At 42.8% G+C, this 20,706-nt stretch overlaps 1 protein-coding gene across 13 annotated transcripts in view; it reads right to left on the minus strand.

Annotated features, from left to right (window-relative positions):
• The window catches only part of RNF220 (ring finger protein 220), a 341,456-nt gene that overhangs the window by 186,688 nt on the left and 134,062 nt on the right, over window positions 1-20,706 (minus strand). For 8 of the 13 annotated variants that reach the window (XM_083619867.1, XM_083619869.1, XM_083619871.1 and 5 more), the window contains one exon: window positions 17,240-17,314. The exons of 3 other annotated variants lie outside the window; for them this stretch is intronic. In XM_083619867.1, the coding sequence (XP_083475993.1) occupies window positions 17,240-17,314 (75 nt within the window). Of the gene's footprint in view, window positions 1-841; window positions 955-17,239; window positions 17,315-20,706 lie in introns of those variants that run through there. 2 more of the 13 variants (XM_083619860.1, XM_083619861.1) reach the window with 2 other exon arrangements.

The raw sequence follows: 20,706 nt of genomic DNA on the forward strand, positions 1-20,706 counted from the left end.
GGGGGTACTGTGTTATTGTTATTGTGGTATGCATTATTGTGTGTTTATATTGTAAACCACCCTGTGATCCTCAGACGAAGGGTGGTATAGATATTTAGTAAATAAAAATATTAATGATAAAGCACCTGATGCTAACACATAACAAGATCTACAACACTGTTTGAACACCACAAGCTGGCTTCAGAGGCCAACCACTTTTGGTTCAGCCTGGCTGCACATGCCTTTAATACAGTACTTCCACAGAAGCAATTCCGTTTCTGGGAGCAGGTTTCAGTGCTCCAAACACCAATCTAATTGTATTGATCACTGTTTCAAAATTTAACTTCCTTCTGGATACAGTGAACTAGCTACCTTGGGAATCCACATCAAACACCTGTGTGTAAATGACTTAGATTTTTCAGAAACTTTATGAGACACCCTGGGCATCTAGAGCTCAGGTTGTTTTGTTTAGGAGTCTGCGTGCTTGGCTATATTCCATACCAGTCATGTAGCTAGGTAATATTTTCAATTGGAAATATCATCTTCCTGGATACAATTTCTTGCCCTGGCCTTGTAAATAAAGACTGGGGTGAGTGGAAATGTTGTCCCCTACCATGCTGGTCATTGAATGCAGAAATTGTTCAAACTTGATTTTACTTGCTTGTTGGCATTTACGTGTCCTAACCTTGGCTCTGTGCTTAACATTTAGCCATTGGAAAAGAAGAAATGCAAGATGCTTTTGTGCAGAGATGAGAGATATTTCTAGGATATAAATCAGTTCATACATAGGTAAGTAACATTTCAAATACAATAAGAGAAGCTGAATAGCTTATCCTCATGTCTAGGCTGGATGCATTTGTACCTGCTTTAGCTTTGCTGCTGGCTGCTTCCTCCTCCTCTACCATCTTGTTTGTGTGGACACTCTCCAGGGCTCTCAAATTGTTGACAAGCATGGATCACTGCAGTGGCAGCAAAACCATTTAAAGTGCTAAGCTGCCCTGGGCTTTAGCGAGATGGCTGTACGGCGAAGGCTCTTAGCATAACACCTGCCACAAGGCAGAGACAAGGGAAAATGAATAAATCCAGCAGCCAGCCAATTTTGCTCAGGCTGACACACTTCTCCTCCTGGAATTAGATGAACAGCTCCCCAGGCGCCTTGCCCCACAAGCTCACCCGCCATCCTGCATCTTCTACCAATGCAAGACTATGCTATCACTCTCAGATCTCTGGCTTCAGGGGAGCAAGCTTAAACCAAAGTTTGAAGGAAGTGCTTGATCCAGCAGAGGGAAGAGAATGTGACCCAGTGGCTAAGAGCTAATCCTGAATGCATTCCAGCCCAAAGTAATGTAATTAGATTATCTCAAGCATGTTGCTATTCAACCTTTTTATTAATGGCTTGGATAAAAGAGTAGGGCACACTTATCAAAGTTGCCGATGACACAAAGCTGGAAGGGACCATGAACACTTTGGAAGGAAATATTAACATTCAAGACCCTCTTGATAAATTGAGAGTACTGGACACGTAAAATTAAATTCCAAGAAAATGATAACACAGGCCAAAAACCTCAAATACAAAATAGGAAAATAAATGGCTAAATAGTAGCAACAGAGAAGGGCTTGCTGCATGATAAAATAAGCATGAGAAATGTCGACCAAAATAAGGTGGGAACTGAGATAATAAAACAGTTTGGGTTTTGGCTATCTGGAGGAGTATATCCTCCACATGTCCCTTCCCGTGTTTTAATATAATTTTGGAAAACCCTGTTTTAAGTGTTCCTGCTGTCTGGTGTACAGCAGACAGCTATAAGATTTAGGTTCTTCTCAGGTGTGGCACCCCAAACTTGCTCAGGGAATTTCTCTCTTCACCTTTTCCAGCATGCACTCCCCCCCCCCCCCCGAGTCAAACAGGACTGATGTTTAACTCGTGAACCCTGAATTAAAATTATTTGTTATTGTTTTTTCAATTCCTACTTTTAAGGTTGCATTAGTGGTATTAACAACTATGTTTTAAGATAAGTATTTTGTTTTATTGTCTGTAGTTTATATGATGGTCTCATTGTGAGCCACTTCAAAGACTTTGGCCAAAAAGAGGGATATAATGAATCTAAAGATAAAGAAGAACTAGTCAATGCACTTGTATGCAGCCCAGCTAGCCATCATCTACAGTACTGTGTTCAGTCAAATATGTAATATATATGTTTTAAAAGTACTCTGTTCAGTCTTGAGGACCAGAATTGGGGGAACTTGAAATATCCTGAGAAAAATACCAGTGGTTTCCACTATGCAAGTTGTGTCTATCATGGTACAAGTCTCTAGGACAATTTAAGATTTGCTACATGGCCAGGGTGGTCTGGACTATTCAGCAATTGATTCAACGTCAGTCAATGTGTAGCCAAGTCAACAGATTGGGAGATCACTTGTGCAATCATTGTTCTTGCACCTGTGTCTTTTCAGGAGCTCATCCCACCATTACCACTGAGCGTTAAAGATCTAAGAGGGCAGCTTTCTTCATGCGCTGCAGCTGATATTTGCACAAGGGGGTTATGCGGCCTGCAACTTATTTTGTGGTCTTTCACTATTTAATATTCTCCTTTTGAGTGGTTTTGCATCAAACCTTTTAACTGAGCAACCCTACGCATATCTATTCAGAAGTACCGTAAGTCCTACTGAGTTCAGTGAGAAATTCACAGACAAGTATCAGTGCCGTGCGGTCATTGGACTAAGGAAACTAGGCTAGTCCCCTAAATGTTCCCCTGGTGCCTCCTTCTCAAAGCCCGGGAAGCTTCTGCCCAGCCTAGGGAGGGAGGTGCAAAGCTCTGATGGGTCCAAGATCTGTCCTGCCATCTTGCCAAAGCCCATCGGCTTTCGGAAGGAGACAGGAGGATTCTAGCTTCCTGTCAAAGCTCTGGCATCTTTGCAAAGCCCAAGTTTCTGATAGGCTTAGGGAGGCGCGATGCTCATATGCACAATGTCAGGACTTCACAATATCACAGGCATGAAGTTGTGCCCCCCCATTCCCCTTGCATGCTGGTGCCTCTGGCCTTAACTGTTCCCCTATGAAAAAAATTAACTGCATGTCACTGATAAGTATATATAGGACTACAACCTAAAAAGATAAACTCTTCCTACAACTAATTTGCACCTGTCATGCTGACATTCATCCTGGCCAGCTTTCCACCCCAACTCTATTATAACATAGACTGGTGAGCAGGAGGAACTGAATCTGCATCACTGCACTATATACCTGTTCACCACACCCACCACCCTGTTTTCTCCAGCTAATTGATTTCTGCAGAAATTAAATCTGTATGCATGGGTTATTTTTGAAGTACCAAAAGACTGAGTTTGCAATTGCAAGAAGAGGAAGAATGAGCATTCAGAAAACATGAATGGACTGCTCTAAAAGGCTTTCATGAATTACTCAGTGCAATCTAGTTAATCTTAGGAAAGGGTTGTAGCTCAGTGGTAGAGCAGGTGCTTTGCATGCAGAAGGTCCAAGGTTCACTCCAGGTAGGCAGGTAGAGACCCTTGCCTGAAACTTTCTCAAACTCCATCCAACTCTAAAGAGAAACAGGCTGATATTATAGTATAGACAGACTCCGATTGCAAGAGAGAGGGGAGGCAGTGTAGCCATGTCTGCAGATCTACAGGTAACTTTGGGATGCCAATAAGGCATTGTTAATAGCAAAAACGATTATAACATGCAAGGGTTCTATGCTGGGGAAAGCATATACTGAAAGATAACTGCAACATTGCTAGATGAAGTGCTGCAATATGATTTCAGTTGCTGCTGGCTACAGTTTCAATGGGAACTTTATGAAACCCTGGAACTGGAATTTACCTGGAAGCAGCAAATGCTGCAAAACCCATCTCTTAATGCAGACGCACTGGTGAAGGTAGTTCCCAAATCCCCCAAAATGATCCTTTCTGAATGCAAGCTGCCTCCCCTTCAGATACCCACAAGGCCTTGGCAACGGAAGTATTTGAAGGCTGCCCCAAAGAAAAGTGGGGAGATACTGCCCAGTTTTCACAGAGAGTTGTAGCATGGTGATGTATTGCTATGACTCTACTTCTATCCAGGCAGTCTTCTCCACTATGACAGCTGAATCCTCTGAAGGGTCTGCAGGCTGGTAATGGTCAGAAGAACAGTGCATGCACTTAAGTGTGCCAGAGGTCTCAAGGAGCTTGGTGTATAACACCTTGAGTCCCTCATCCCTCTCCAACAGTGACCCTGTGATGCCTTCCCTATCCCAAAAGTGCAAAGTGGGGTACTCACCAGTTTCTCAGCCTGAAATATCAAATACTGAAAACCTACCTGTTAGAGTTTACAGTTTGAAAAACTTCTATTAAACACACAAACACAGGACAACCTCATCCATAATTTATGGATTGCTGCAGGATTAGGTGGAAAAATATGCCCACAGGATTGCTAGGACCAAACCACAAGTTTAATGCATCAAGTTAACTACAAGGCCAGATACTCAGTCACTTGACACTTTATTACATCAGTTAGAATTGTTAGGATTCAACTCCAATTGCAACATATCTTGCCATGTTGTGGACAGTTCTGCCTCTCCTCCCCAAGTGTGGGTGGACAACACACTGCCCGAGTGTGGCTACATGTCCATTTGTGCCAAGAGGGCTTCCTCGGGAAAGTTCATGTCTGTAATCTCCACCAACACTGCCATGTTAGATTAGGGAGAGACACATGAGGCCTCCCACCCCTTTGTCTCTCCACATTATAATCCTCTTCCAAAAGGGCAGTTTGAAACTGCCTCCTTTGCCTCCCAGGAAGTTTTTCTGAGGTTACATAGAAAATATGCAAGGCCTTGTGTCTCCACCCTGCTGCCAAGTTCCCCTTGATGTTGTCCCTTAAAAAATAAGTTCTGGAATCCATATAGGCAAAATTTCACTTTGCAATTCCAATTCCTTCACATCAAAATGCATAGAGACTTGTACATTGGCTCCCAATACGTTTCCGAGCACAATTCAAACTGTTGGTGCTTACCTTTAAAGTCCTAAACAGCCTTGGCCCAATATACCTGAAGGACTGTCTCCACCCCCATCATTCAGCCCGGACACTGAGGTCCAGCTCCGAGGGCCTTTTGGTGGTTCCCTCCCTGCAAGAAGTGAACCAGGCAGAGGGCCTTCTCGGTAGTGGCGCCCACCCTGTCTGACTTTTAGAAGACATCTGAAGGCAGCCCTGTTTAGGGAAGTTTTAAATGTTTGATGTTTCATTGTGTTTTTAATTCTGTTGGGAGCCGCCCAGAGTAGCTGGGGAAACCTAGCCAGATGGGCAGGGTATAAATAATAATAAATTATTATTATTAGGGGAGGAAGAAGATCTGAGGAGGCCCTTATATTGGCTAAAATGTCCACCCAGATGGTCTTGCCAACGTGGGAAAAGTAGAAAATGGTCCTCTGTTGTAATAGCCCAATCCCATTATTTTTGGTATACATTTTTTATATTTTTCTGGATACTGGACAAGAATGGCTCCTACTTTCAATGGTCAGGTGAGGAATGAAAGATGGCTACTTAAAGAACTCAGAAAGCTACAGTGCTGTACCAATTTGAGTATCTTAAAACATGTGAGCAAAGGTGAATAAATTCTATAGAAATACCAGCACACAGATGCCAACAGTGTTTCCTTCCTCCTTACCATGATAATCACTGATCAGTACAAGGAACACAAAACATTCAGGGCAGGAGATGCTCCCAAACAATCAGAGTTTGTGTGTGGGCAGAGAAAGGCAGCTCTGTGCTGTCTAGGGCATTTGGGGTGAATCCAGAGCTGGTACGTTGGTGTCAGCTGCAGAGGGGTGCCAGAAGCTGCTGGTGCAGGGCTAGCCTCCTACTCTTAGCCCTAGCACAGCATGTCACTGTTTTTATTTATTAAACTCAATGCAGCCTGTTTCTTTGCATTTGCTGGTTTCTGCTCTGCTGACCTGCCTCATGTTCCTGTGCTCATGTCATCTGTCAGCATCAGAAGCCCCAATCAATCCCAGGGCTTGGAAGTCTTGCTCTCAGGATCAGGGGGCACACAAAATATGGCATGCCATCACTCTCTCACCCAGCCTGGCACTTCCCAAGCAGGTCTGGCAGGGGAATCAGCCAAGAATGTCATCTAAAGAGCCCTAGGATTTAGCAAGGAGGCAAGGCTTGGCCCAAGGGGTCAGGCTCAAATCAGATATGCTGCAGGACCAGGGAAAACAGATGCATAATCAGTCAGGATTGAGGCCAGGGGTTAGGGAGCTAAATAAGAACCAGGAAGGGAAAAGATATCTGGCAGCCCATGCCAGATAGTTGTTACCATTCATCGGTATTAAACAGCTGCCAGTGGGAGATGAGCAGCAACTGTCCAGTCAAGATCACTTTAGTTATGACATGACCAATAAGAGGTGCTATGATGGATCTTGAGGAATACAGGGGCCCTCCAGCTCTAAAGTCTTCCTGACAGCATTTTTAAAACTGAGTGTGTGTGAAAGAAATGTAACTAATAACTAAAATAAGGGTTTCTGACAATTTAAAGTGAATTCAAACACACAATACAGGTATGTTCTTGTACAGGCCTTCCTGGAATGTACCACTTCCTCCAGTTCCCCAATCCTCAAAGGCTAGCACCCCAACAGCTAACATGTCATATTTAGTTTAGCCATTTTGTAGGCTAGATCTGCAATTCTATCCAATGTTGCCAAAGAGCAATTCCATTTCCCCCTTCCCTTATCTAAGAACCTTCTTACCAGAATAACCTTGGTTTTGGTTTACCACAGTTGGATTAAACAGTTGCTTGACTATTGGGTGCAATACTGAAGCATATGGCTAAAACTTTGTGGGGTGTAGTTTGACTCTATGTAGATACTGCTCACTTTTTTCTATTTCTGAATTTATACCTCAAGCAGCTTTGACTTCAGAAAAAAGCACCTCTGCAGTTTACTTTCTTGACATACAGACTGGCCAGCAGGAGTCTTAGGCAACCATGCTCAAAGGCAGAGGGACCTACTTGCGCAGAAGATTGAGAGGAGGCCAATGGAGCACACGTGATGTTGGGACAGCGGCAGGAGCCGAGTGTGGCAGCAGCGCAGCTTCAATGGCTGGAGGTTCCTCTTCTCTTGTGCTTGGCCTCCTCCTGCTGCGGCTGCTGCCACCAGCCAGATGTTGCTTCCCCTGTCTTTCCCTTATGCAGCAGCAGGAGGAGGAGGCCAAGTGCAAGAGAGGAGGAGTTCTGCAAAATACTTACAAAATCTCTGCCTTTTTCCTAGCACACCAATCTCTTCCAGGAGGCACAGAAGTGTCACTGGATCAGCTCCAGCACAGCCTCCTGGCTCCCTCTTCCCTCTGATGTCCTGATCCAATAACTGAAACATCTGCTTCACCTCTTCAATCAATACTCACTTCTTAATAGTCTTGACTATCCACAAAAAACCCGGTGACATTAAATGTTAATTATATCTATTTGGATTCGAAAATTTTTTATGGCTTGAGTTAATTATACCCGGAGTCATAAAAAGGTTTCAGAGGAAAAGAGGCTGCTGCCTTTCTAGGCCAAAAGGCAAGCAATACAAAAAGGAAAAAAAGAAACATTTCCCTTGGCAGACATCTTACAGTGGTGCTAGGGGTATTAAGACATACCCAGGCACCAGGGACGCCTCTGGTACAACCTGATAAAATGGATGACAAAACTGGAACACTTGCAAAGCCCCATACAAATATTTCACCTCACACTGTCATGCACAAGGAAGACGTTATCAGAGACACAGAGCAGCAGCTGCTCCATCTTTCTTCCCTCTTCCTGGCAATGTCTAGTACAGTCTTCCCCAATCTGATGCCCTTTAGATGTTTTAGACTACAACTGTGCTGTCTGTAGCTGATGGGAGCTGAAGTCCAAAACACATGGATGTCATCAGGTTGGGGAAAGCTGGTCTAACGTAACACATTATGTAACTCAAAGTGATTGTGTTGTGCATATCCCCATTCCTACATTATATTATTGGCTGTCAGGGAGACAGAGGGGGGAAACAGGCAACATGATAACACCATGTCAAAGGTTAGGTTATACTGGATGTTACCAAGAAGTGGGGAGAGTTACTGAGTGGCAGCAGCTCTGGGCTTCTAGTAGCATCTTTAGTTCCAGCCCTGTTGCTTCATATTTAATGCTGCTGCTGCTCTACTTGTGCAACAAAAAATTCCCTTCTCCTCTCCCCTGCAGTCCCCAATGCACCCTCAGAATCTGCTCCAGAGGGTTGGAAGACCCCCCAGAGCACATTTGGGGATGGGGGAGGGGACTGAAGGAGACAGGGAGGGGAAATCCCAGTGCATGAGCAAAACTTCATGCCTGCAGTGTTGGATACAACTCCCTGTGAATGTTGAAGGTGGCCATTGTTTGAACCATGATGTTGTGCTGGTATTCCAGACTGCCTTGTGCCACACCACCAATGCCACAAGTTGTGACACCACAGTAGCAGTCACCATGTGTTTGTTAAGACACTGACTCATAGAAATTAACTTTGATGACAAAAGAATCAATCATGTTCTTCTTAAATAAGTGTCTCACATAATGGATCATATTTTACGATAAAGCAATCAGTCCTCAAGTTCTTCATAGGACATGCATCAAAGTCCACAGTGATTCTTCAAGCAGGAAGCCTGATCTAAAGGCTTAACATGCTAAGTAATGAAGGCAACTTCTATTAAATGGAAGTCAGTTTCAAGCTAAATAAAGTAAACTTTTTTTCTTCAGCTGTATATGTCTAACATTCTTCATCTTTCATCCTTTTCCCTCTTCTCTGTACTTACTCCAATTTCCCATAAATGTCCAATCAGCAAACAATGCCCTCACACAACTCACTAATCACCTATGGATTTCTTTCTACTGTGTTGCATAACACTATCACGAGCAGTCCTGCAGGCAAGCACACAGTTTGGTGTCACCTCTTAAATGTGTGGCTGTAAATTTCTGTTATTTTTCTCAGTCTTACAACATGCCTGTGTCTCCCATATTCCTTACCATGCTTCTCAACATTAAATGAATGCAGAAATTGGCAAACCAGGGAATGCAAACCATCCTAAGAGGCGAGGACCAAGCACCCCTTGTCAGGTTTCCATTACTTGAGAAAACATTCAGGTGAGGATAAAATATGTGTACAATATTAACAACAATAGCAACATGAGAATAAGTCCTTTGTAGGAAGAACTAAAGATACTGAAGTGGTTAAGTGGACATCACTCTATAAGCAATTGCATAGGACCTACTTGCCCTCAAGTTATCCTTTTGCTTAAGCTCACCCTGTCCTTGGTCTCCAAAGTGAACATCACAGACATGTCACAATTTTTGTCAACATTCACAGGTACAGCTTTTCTACTTCCAATCCAACTGGGTGATTCCCATGTTATGAAACTTCTACACTTTGGGGCCTTATATACCATACACAGAGTTTGTGGCACTGCCTGTGTGTTATGTGTATTTGCCTGTAAAGAAGAATAAATGTTTGTTGTGCTGGAAAAGGCACCTGTATACAGGCCCAAACTCAAAGTTATCCAAGGAGAGTTGTTACAAATCAGCTCTCTCACACTACAGATCTCGCTCCTCAGTCCACTGGAAAGCTCTCTGTCCCAGGGCTGGACTGGGCCTAACTTGCTTGCTGTCAGGGCAGCAGCAGGTAGCAATGTCAGGGCGAGGCCTGCCCTAAAGCCTCTGGGCCTCTAATTTACTGCTTTCCTCTTACCATAAAACTGAAAGGGGAAGGTGCCGCCTTTAATCGCTGCCTCCAGGGCCCCTCCTGGAACCACACAGCAACTGAGCAAAGGCTACGAGTTAATGCGTCTTCCGACACCTCTGCCTGATTCATGGGCCTGGCCTTGAGCAATAAACCGCTCAACCTCCTCAGCTGGGCAGCAGGATTTACAGCCCACAAGGGCTGGCACTCACATACAAAGACTTGCACACCAACCCACGAACACAATGTAACCACGCTGTCAGAGCAGACTATGTGTTCATGCACAAACATATGTGCACAGCCATGAAGCAGGAGGTAACCATATCACAATTCACAGAACAATATAATTCAGATGCCCACCATACACATCATTACACATATACACAACTATGGAGAGAAACCTCTCCAGTCACATGAACGAACAAATTTATGTATCCAAGGAACACACATGCAGGAACTACTGTATCAGGCAATTCAGGGGTGAACATGCAAATGTATACAAATATTAACACAAAACATTTCAGATCAGGATACATCTATCAGTACACTGCCATAGATATAGATGAAGACTACACAATCCAACCAATCTACAAATGGGTCACTGTGGGAACCCCATAAACTGGTGGGAATCTGGATACACACGCAGTGGAAGTGTGGATCTTGCTTGCAGTACCAGTCACCACACAGAAGCAGAGCCTGTGTTGAGCATTCTACTACTGTGCCTTACCTCTTCCATTGTTGGGGCCCAAGAATTCATGTCTCCATCCACCTTGCAAGATCTCCATTCCTTGTCTTGTGAGGCCAGTGTGTTTATTCCAGTTTATTAATTTTATTTATTTATACTCCACTTTTATATGATAAACCACACTTAATCCACTGACAAGTATATCTATACCTATGTTTGTTTCTGTAAATACATCACAGGGAAATTTATTAAATGCATACCATATAATGCAATGTGCCAATGAGACTAAGACATGAAAAGAGATAGCCTACACGATGTCCTCTTTGTGCTTGGCAGACAAAGCAAGGGTGACCTCTCCCAAAAGGATCCAAAAGAGAAGTGAAGGGGAGACCAGAAGTGAAAGCTGCAACCTAGGAATATCAGTCTAAGATCAAATATATACTCAACACAGGCAAAGAGCAGTGAGACAGTGCGGGAATTTGGAGATTCCCTTCTGTTTCTGTTTTAACACCATGCAAACCCCTCTCAGCAAGCTGAGTTGCACCCCAGAGTTCCAACATCCTCCAGAGACTGGATTATACCCCATCATCCCTGATCACTGGCCATGCTAGCTAGGGTTGGCAAGAACTGGAATACAACAATGTATGGAGGGTACCATGTTGGCTACTCTTGGCTTACAGCATATATGTACAGTGTACATAAAGTGTACACTGGGTTGCAATCCTAGGTTTGTCATAATGCAGTATGTAGAATGTCTCCACCAAAATAGAATATGCCAACATTTTTCCTTCAGCATTCCACAGATATTCCATTCTGCAAGAATTGCTCCTTGCAAAGCAAAATCATACTTGGAATTAACACTTATGGAACAGGAATTTCAGGTTTGATTTTAATTTATAGTCAGCATGCTGATAGGAAAACTGAAAATATGCAAAAAGTGCCAGTGCCAGCTCAAAATTCCAAAGGGTTCTTTAGGGAATGCTTTGTGATAAGGGCTTAGAGTTCAACACTTGCTCTTTGCAAACATTCCTGATGGCTGGTCCCAACCCCTCGTCCACATAGATTAAATGACATAAATAAGAGACTTTTTTTGGGGGGGGGACAATTGTGCCTGATTTGTACTTATTCTGGCCACATAATTCCACTTCTGTACTGCAGAAAATGAGTGTGCTAGCTCTTGTTCACAAGGTGGGAGGTTTGCAAAAGTCTTGGACATTATCCATGTCTTCTTTTACATCAAATTTATGCACTTTTGTGCACACTAAACAATAGAGAGGGAAAACATTCTTATCTTGGAAGCAGAGTTCAGGAAAAAGCTACTGGTCTTTTGGACTCGGCAAGCCCCATTCAGTAGCCTTGCTTGTCATTTAGAATTTATCAGTCCAACTTAGATCTGCCATAATGTGCTGTATAACTAGTGCATAAACAAACTTCAGCATGATAAATGCCTTGCTTTGAAGCCATAAAGTTATTAGCTAGTGGCTGTTAGCTACCGCTGAGCACAGGGCACAGTTCTTCCATTAACCCCTGACTGCCCACCCCTGTGCTCATAAATCCATCAAACATGGGGGCAGATTTTTATGTCTCGAGGCAAGGGGAGCCCCACAGATATTCCAATGCACCAATGGGTAGGACCAGGACCAATGCCATATCTGGATGCTTATTAGTGGCCTTTTTTTAACTGAGGAGAAAACAGTGGTGTCAAATTTGTCCCAGTGGAAGTTTTGGGGTTCTACTTATTATAATTAAGCAGAAAGCAAGGGGTGTTTATGTGCTTTGGACATTTTATGATGTTCAAAGCACTTGATTGGCATACATTATCTTGCTGTAGACAACAACCTTGTAATGCTCAATGCTATCATCATTCCTATATTGGAGATGGATGGCTGCAGAAAATGGGGGGCAGGGGGGAATCACTCGCCTAATGCAATCAAGTCAGTTCATGGGGAAAGTGAGATTTGAACTGAAAATTTTCTGATTAGTCACACACAGCACAGCCCTAACCATATCTAAATCAAAAGCAAGTCATATTGAATTCATTGGCATCTGCTCCCAGATAAGTGGGTTAGGATGGCAACCCCAGTCTTTTAGCCACTATACCACCCCAGATCTCACTTGTTGTAACGATAGGCTGTTGTGGTCCTGTCTATCTAAGACAGCACTTTGACCATTTTGACTGACATCTGCAGTCTTGCAAAATAGATTCCTGTATGTGTTCTATAATGTTTTGTTGCAGTAAAAAAATTAAATTAAGATTGATCTGTCAAAGCTGATCCGTTATAGGTTAACTGAGGGCCAAGAGCTGAACCAAGGAGTAAGGGCTGAGGAACACCTAAAAGAAAGAGAGCCAGAAAGAGCTTGCTACTCAAGTAATGCCCAAGCCAAGCAGGAAGACTTTGAGAGCCCTTCTTAGGACACAATGGCCAGCCTTGGTGGATAGGGCCAGTCTAAATCCTAAGAATACTTTGCCATGTAGATGTTAAAAGCTGCAGTTCTGATAGCTCACCACATGGGGCAGCCATGCACAGAATCAAAGGTGTTTGCAACTCCAGGCAACCATACTGTTTTGGGGGGTTGAGACTTTGAGGCATGCAAAATAAGGGCTCTTTGCCAGCCTTGAAAAAGCATGGTGATTTTGGGCATGAATATTAGAACTTTTCACATACATTTCTATAATGTGGCGTGCTAATTAGACTCACCGCTGACTTTTGTGTCAAGGAGGATCAGCTGAGGCTTGATCCAAGTCTCCCTGTGACTTGAATGGTCACATTTCAGAGCAGAACAACACATTCTGGAAGAACAAAAGTCTGCTTCTGAAAATAGCAGCCCTGTGTCGACTCTGTTTCCATAATGTGTAATGTAACTTTGCTCATGTCCCAATGTTCTACCAGTGGCAGAAGCGTGTAGAACTGGGACAGGAAAATGCAGCATAATGATATCAGGAGGACACAGGATAAGCTGTACCAGATGTTAAGGAGGAGGGGAGACCTGAACAAATAGCTGCTGTTTTCAGTAGCAAGCCCTTGTCTTTTGGAACCTCTAAGTTGCAACCTTTGTCATTTCAGTATCTCCTGTCAGTACTTAAAAATCCACACTCCAGGGAATTTGCAGAGACAACTGTTCCAGTAGCTGGAGCTTAAGTATACTGAACTTATTTTGTTGCAGTGCTCCATTTCTCCTCCAAGGAAGACCCAGTCAACTAGTTGACTAGAAGACCAGAACCAAGCTGTGCAGGCTATAACACTGAACCATGAGTCCTGAGCTTTCAGTCTTATGGACAAGTTCAGTCAAGTGCCTTTGCCTCAGCTTTTCATTTCTCTTATTAGGAACATCTCTTCTTCTAAGGTCAATGAAATTAAGTGAGACTGGTGTTCTATCCAACAGGTTCTCATGACATTCTGGGGGCAACATTTATGACTGTAGTAGGGTAATGCATGCTCCAGCTTAGGAAATCATCTTATTTCCTTAGAGTCAAAATACTGTTGTTTTGAATCCTAGGAAAATGTGGAGCATACTTCCAAAGCGGTCAATTCAAGCAGAAACCATTTCATAAAAGAAAGCTGCATGTTTTACTAGAACTACCATAATATTATATTGATACTATACATTGTGTAATGACAGGGGAGATACAAAATAGGTGGTGGTCATGCTTTGTGCTGGGATCAATGTCAACTGGCAAAAGAATTGGATGTATTTGTTGCTGAAGAACTTGAAAGCCAGAATGAATTTTCACCAATGCAATTTGGTTCTCTAAAAGGTATATTACTATATTATCTCTTGTTATCTGGAAATAAGACAGTAATAATTTATCATGCCAAATATCAAATGTACATAGCCATATGTATACAAAATAATAAGAGACAATAGCAGCAGGATATTAACTGCCCAACTTTTCAAACCCATCAGGAGCTCCTGAGTCAATTTTTTCTCCTTTTTGCTGCTGAAGCAATAAAAAAGGAAAAACCAACATACAAATGATCTTGTTTATGGCGGCTAAATAAGCTGCATGTGCTTAATCCGTTAGAGTTTAATGAATTTATGACTTGCTTTGGAATTTGACAAGGGCCATAAAAGAGTAATTAACATTTATCAGTGTGTTTGCTACGCCTGCACACGCCCTCCTCCCCTTGGCCCCTCTCGCAGCGACAGTGTCGGGCACCGTGGGGGGATATAAAAGTGATCAATTAATTTTTAATAATCTCAGGGAAAGATTGTAGAGTTGCAGTATGAACTCTGGGAGTGTCAATAAATGTGCCAAAGGTCGGCTGCTCTCCTTTCCATATGCTTTCCAGTAAAGGTTGTTTGGAGTGGGGGGGTGGGGGGAGGTGGAAGACACACAAAACACTGCCATAGGAACCAGGTGGAGCCATCTGAGCAGCCACTCTCCAAACCGGTTTACCTATTAGTCTAGTGCACACACTTTAATTTCACCCTGAACAATATGGGGGTGGAATTTCCAAAGATGTCCTAAATTATGGGAGAAGACCATCAAATAGATTCTGGTTTCAATGGCTTTCATTGTAAAATGCAAATGGGGGGGGGCAAGTGAAGCGAAGACCCCCTCCCTACTTCAAACAAGGCTGACAATGCTTAGTGAAGGGTGGGCTTATAAATTTAATCAATGGATCAATCACATTTCACATGTTCATGGAGAAATTGTGTTTTACAAATAGGTTGCACACAATGTAGGACTTAGGCTACAGTCTTCAGCCCTGGCCAGCAGCAGCAGCACAAGCACAGCCCTGCCGTTTGCACTCGCCAGGTCAAAAGCTGCTGGTGGTGAAATGCCTCTTCATTGCACCACCTTCATGTCTGGCACAGCAAAAAGGCCTGGAATAAACCCATTGCCATTACGTGACAGCAATCCTCAGGGGATCCAGCCCAATCCCCCCTGGCATGGCAAATTAGGCATTCAGATTGCTCAATTAATCTGCATTAAGTAAATCTTGTTGTATAACATGGAGCTTTGTTGCATTCAGAAGTTGTAAGCAATGGAAAGGTTGTGGCACAGGGCAAAGAAAGAAGAGCAACATTAATCTGAAGAAGACAGGGGATCAAGGAGCAGAAGGGCAGCTCTGTTCTTATAAAGCCCTGTTTAAAACATCCATTGCATTCTAAGCTCTCATCAGACATTTCCAAGACACTTCCAAAGTTTTTCCTGAAACTCAGAAGTCTATAAAAATTAATAAATTAAAAGCTAAGGTTCTTGGTGAGCAATTGAAGAGAAGGGCCACAAATCAGCGGCAAAGCATCTGTTTTTCATACAAAAGGTCCCAGTTTTAATCTCCAGCTTCTCTAAGTAGGGCTAGGGAAAAGTTCCATTCTGAAAAACTGGGGAGCAGCTGCCAGTCATAACTGTGGACAATACTGAGCTAGATGGACCAATGGTCTGACTCAGTATAAGCAGCTTTCTCTGTTGTAGGTTCTATGGTAGAATTCAAATTATGTATGGTCTAATGCCCAATAGAAGCCCAATACAAACAGTCATGAATTAACATTGTACGTATAAGCATAATACACACAGTCATGAGTTAACATAACTGCAAAGCAGTTGCATATCTTCAGTAGCATCTGTTGACAGTCATTGTTTAGATGTTTAGAAAGTTTGTAGGATTTTTAATTGGTTTCAGTCTCTTTTATTGCGGTATTAACCTGTATGTTTTAAATTATGGTTGCAATTTTCAAAGTGATTATTTTATTGTTTTATCTTTTTTGTATTGAATTTTTTTGTATTGGATATTTTTTCTGCTATTTAGCAGTATATAAATTTTATGAATTAAATAGATAAAAAATAAACTGTCTAATCCAGGATAAATTATTTGTCTGACCCACCCAAGCAATGGCTGGTTTGCAGGTAACAGTAAACAGTAAACAAGCCCAAGCAAAGCATTCAGGTTGTGCACTCCCTTCTTCCCCTAGCACCTCATGGCTGGGATGAGGATTTCTACTGGCATAAATTTCTGTTTCAAATAATCTCATTTTAGCATCATGTGCAAACCAGGAATCCTGATTTTAAATGAACACTGGTTCGTTGTTAAACAAAACAACTTCAAAGCAGACATTCCCCCTCTGTTGGAGGAGAGAACTGTATAAATTAAACTGTCTCCCTAACCTGGCCTGCTGCCTCAGGCACAGTGGAGGGTGATATACAGTCATACAGTTGAAGTAAGATCAGCTGCCAGTCCAGCTGGTTTCTGTATGTGGAAGAGGAAGAGGCACCATCTTGTCCTTTGCCTCAGGAAGCAAAATGCCTTGGGCCAGTCCTGATAACTGTGGTTTGAATACCAAGATTCCTGCTTCACGTGTAGCATTAAAATGAGATTATTTGAAACTGAAAGTAATCTTGGCAGAAGTCTTCCCAGCTACGTGAGAGGAGGAGAGGGCAGAGCTTTGATCGGGCTTGCCTACATGGCGTTGAACCTCCCATAACAATAATATATCCCACCTCCTACCACCCTGAACACAGTTTGCAAGTAGTTTCCACCCATAATTGTCAGCCCTACCAACATTTAGACTAATATCTCTGTTTTGTATAATAACATTTTCCTTAAAACATACCTACACAAATTACAATTAACTGTCCCTGATGAGACAATGCTCAGTTTATTCCCAGCTCTTTTTAGAAGTTAGAAGTTAGAGCAGTGAGGGCTGGGGAGCCAGGACTCCTAGGTGCTATTCTCAGCCAAGCACCAGAAAACACCTTTATTAAAAATAAATGTTCTCTTTTCTTGCCTGAAAAATGTGACATGTTTGATAATGCTAACAGCAGTTATCCCCAGGACTATTATCATCTACCCAAACTATTCTTCTATTCATTTTCTGAACCACCCCACAACAGTAATAAAAGAAGGGAACACTTACAGAGAGGGAAAGTTAACGCCATGCGCTGGCTGGCCCCTGCAGACGCTGGCGGCCCTCCTTGGCTGTCGCTTCTATCTGGCAATCAATTGACAAGAAATTGAGATTATGAAATATGACAATGAGCATCACAAAGGACGACAATCAATCAATTGACTCCTACTACTGAGCAAGTGACATTTAACAGCAGAGATTTTCCAAACTCAGCAAGCGTCATGGGATTAAGCATCTGAAGCTTCTGCTTCAAGTGCTGGGGTCTTACAAACAAAGCACAAAAGGAACATTTGTGAATAGACCATTTCTCAAAAGCCCCCAACAACTAACAGCTTCCCATAAGGTATCATCCATCAGAATATTTGCCTTGAAGGCTAGATAAACTGTAGAAAGAATGTTCAACTCATATATACTTTGCACTTCAAAAACCTGTTAAAGAAAGTTGTATGCTCTTTGAGTAGGCATAACATTTTAATGTACAGACAGCATGAAGCAGAAAAACCACCCTTTCCCCAAGTAACTAGCCTCTCTCTTAAAAGTCAGCTACCCTCTCTCTTAACATATTGGCACTTTTTACAATTGAGACATGATCAACTTTCAACTCCAGACATTCTGTTTTGTGTTTGGTACTCAGTGCCCTTTAATGACTACACTTCCTCCATGCAAAGGGTCTTAATCATGACTATACATACTGTGCAACTGCATCACATATGTACACAACGCTGTGTACCTTAACTTTAATCAATGTAGAGAAAAACCTGAGCAGTTGGCAAAAAGCTCCAAATCCAAAGGGGGCTCTGGTAGACAAAGAGACCACTACCATGCACAATTCTGTCCCATGGCTCACTTTCCCAGTCTCCATGCCTTTAGCTGCAACAGATAACTGCCCAAAGGAACAGATCTGGAAGGAATGTGTGACCTGAGATGTGGGTGAACCTAGGAAATGGGCACAAGGGTAGGCATGTGGATAAGGTAAAAAATGCCAAAGATTGTGTGGTGTTCACATCTCAAGCTGCTTTCCTTGCTGGGTCACAGAACTGCAATCCATCCTGCCCTCTGCTCCTAAGGGCAACTAATGGATCTGCTACCAAGAGGAGACATAATCAGCGCCTGCACAGCCTGTTGCATAACAAACCAGGGTCCCATTTCCTGTCCCCTGGAACCGTTAAAACCTCATAAACCACCAGGTCCCAGTTGGCAAGGAAGAACTGTTTCCTGCAGGTGTCCAGGGACCATGAATCACACCTTGTCAGTGATCTGGGCATGAGCAGACAAAACAAATGCTGCTTAAGGCGGGCATCTCTTAACAGTCTTTCCCATGTGCATCTCCCCTGTTCCTGGGGTTTGCAGTCTGACCAGTGAGGGGTTAAAACGGGTGTTAATCAGACACTTTGCAAGAAGCTTTGAAAACTCGCCCAAATATTATAAAAAATGCCTTTAATCATCTAATAGCCCAACGGGGTAGGTGATGGATGGGCTGATCTCCCTTGCCTGAACAGATGAGCCTGAGGATGTGGGCTTATGTTGAGGGGGGAGAGCAGACGACACTTTTCCTTCCTCCCCCCACCAAAGCAGTTAGAAATATGAGGTCACCCAGCGAGAGATGATAACACATTAAGGGCTCTTGAGAGATTAGCCTGTCAGCCTCGTTAGGAACAGGCGACTGGGGGCTGACTGCATAATTAGAGGCTGGAGAAGCCATAACTCACAGTGGTTTGGACAGCACGAAAGGGCCACATCCGCAATAGTCCTCTCTGCTTTGAAAAGTCACCTCAATAGGAATATGGAATGCTCTCCCACATGGTGGCCTGAAAATCAGTGAGGTATACTCCCAATTGCAACCCTTAAATTCAGCAAGTGTTACATCTGATCTAGACTTGTAAACGTGAACAGCATACAGCTGCTCCATTATTGCCAAGAGGAAAATAAGACATAGAACAAGACATTTAAGAATTGTACAAATGGTGTGGCTTGTAATTAGGGAGTAGGAAACTTCCCCAATTCCCAATCCAGAAATAAACCGGTTTTATAATCTGCATTTTTTTCCTGGATGCCCACTAGATATCTCAAAATAATTCAGTAGGCATAGATTAGTTTTGGAACTGGGGCCCTTCTGCTAGGTTCAGTCAGTGTGTTGTGGTAAAAAGGGTATTCTGAAATCTGTTTTGATAATTATGCATTTTAATAGCATTCCTACAATTAATCAAATTACCATCCAATTTAAATTACAATCCAATTTTAGCACAAACATTATGGGAGAAATTCATCATTACACTTTTCCAATCATTCCATCAGCACAAGCGTTTCAGTTTGCCCAATGAAACAATTTCCCCTCTCCTCTCTCTGTGCTGTTCTGGGAGTTCACATTTAGTCAATTTAGGTTGCGGGGCATGCAGAGGGAGGAGAGGAGAGAAAGTTTCATTGCACTAGCGGAACTCCTTGCACTGGCTCCCATTAGCCCACCTTCATAACTGAATCCAGCCTTTTGTCTTTCAATGGTAGGCAAATTTACTGCAGAATGTCTGTTCTGGTACCTTCAGAATTCTAATTACTGGACCTCATTTTGATTGCAAAGATGGGTACAAAATCTAGTGGGTTGCAAAGATGGGTACAAAATCTACTATTGTTGTATGGCTTAATAGCCTACAGATTGAGCTTTCCATAAAGACGTTGCATTTATTTGGGAATCATTCTTGCAGTATGTTTGATTTCTGGCATTTTGCTTGATACCCAAGTATTTGTGCTGCACATTGGAAGAATGAGGAGCAAGCTAAAGAAGTACACTCTTTGCTTCCCAAAGTGTAAGACTGAAAGGTTGTACAGTGGCACACTGGGCTTCCTTTTCTGTATGCTTCCTATACATTCCAGCATTCAACAGGAATGTGCCAGGAAGCTCGCATGCTGATGTACTGCTCAGCTTCATAGAGCCATACTAACTATTTGCTGTTAACTGTGCCATGCGGATTGGTACCATAGTAAGAGACAGTCCATTCAAATTCTGCAGGAACACTAACCATACTGCCCTCCCCAGGAGTCATGTACTTACTTTCAGTCTGGATGTATGCAAACCTAGACAGCTATGTGATTATGAAGGCTGATCTTGCTCACGACTACACACCAGAAATACGACATCAGTTCACACAAACCTGTATCACAAATATGCAATTTAAAGTACATCTACAGGTTTATTGTGAGGATACAATATCCTTGAGCTTCTTGGAAGAAGCATGAGTCAAAAATATGCAAAGGAGAGGAAAGAGACAAGAGAGCTAGGGTTACCACTGCCTGTAGCAATAACCAATTGCTAAGGAAAAACAAATTGCAGTCCAGGTGGGTGTTCGTCACACACTCTTGATTCTATAGTAATAAAGCCACAACTGCTATGTTCATCCAACCACCACGAGCATGTGGTTAAACCCAGGACTATATAAATTGATCCACTGATTGATTTGCATCCTTTGTATACCACCCAATTA

The sequence above is a fragment of the Podarcis filfolensis genome (assembly GCF_964270895.1).
Source record: "Podarcis filfolensis genome assembly, chromosome: 6".
Lineage (NCBI taxonomy): Eukaryota > Metazoa > Chordata > Lepidosauria > Squamata > Lacertidae > Podarcis > Podarcis filfolensis.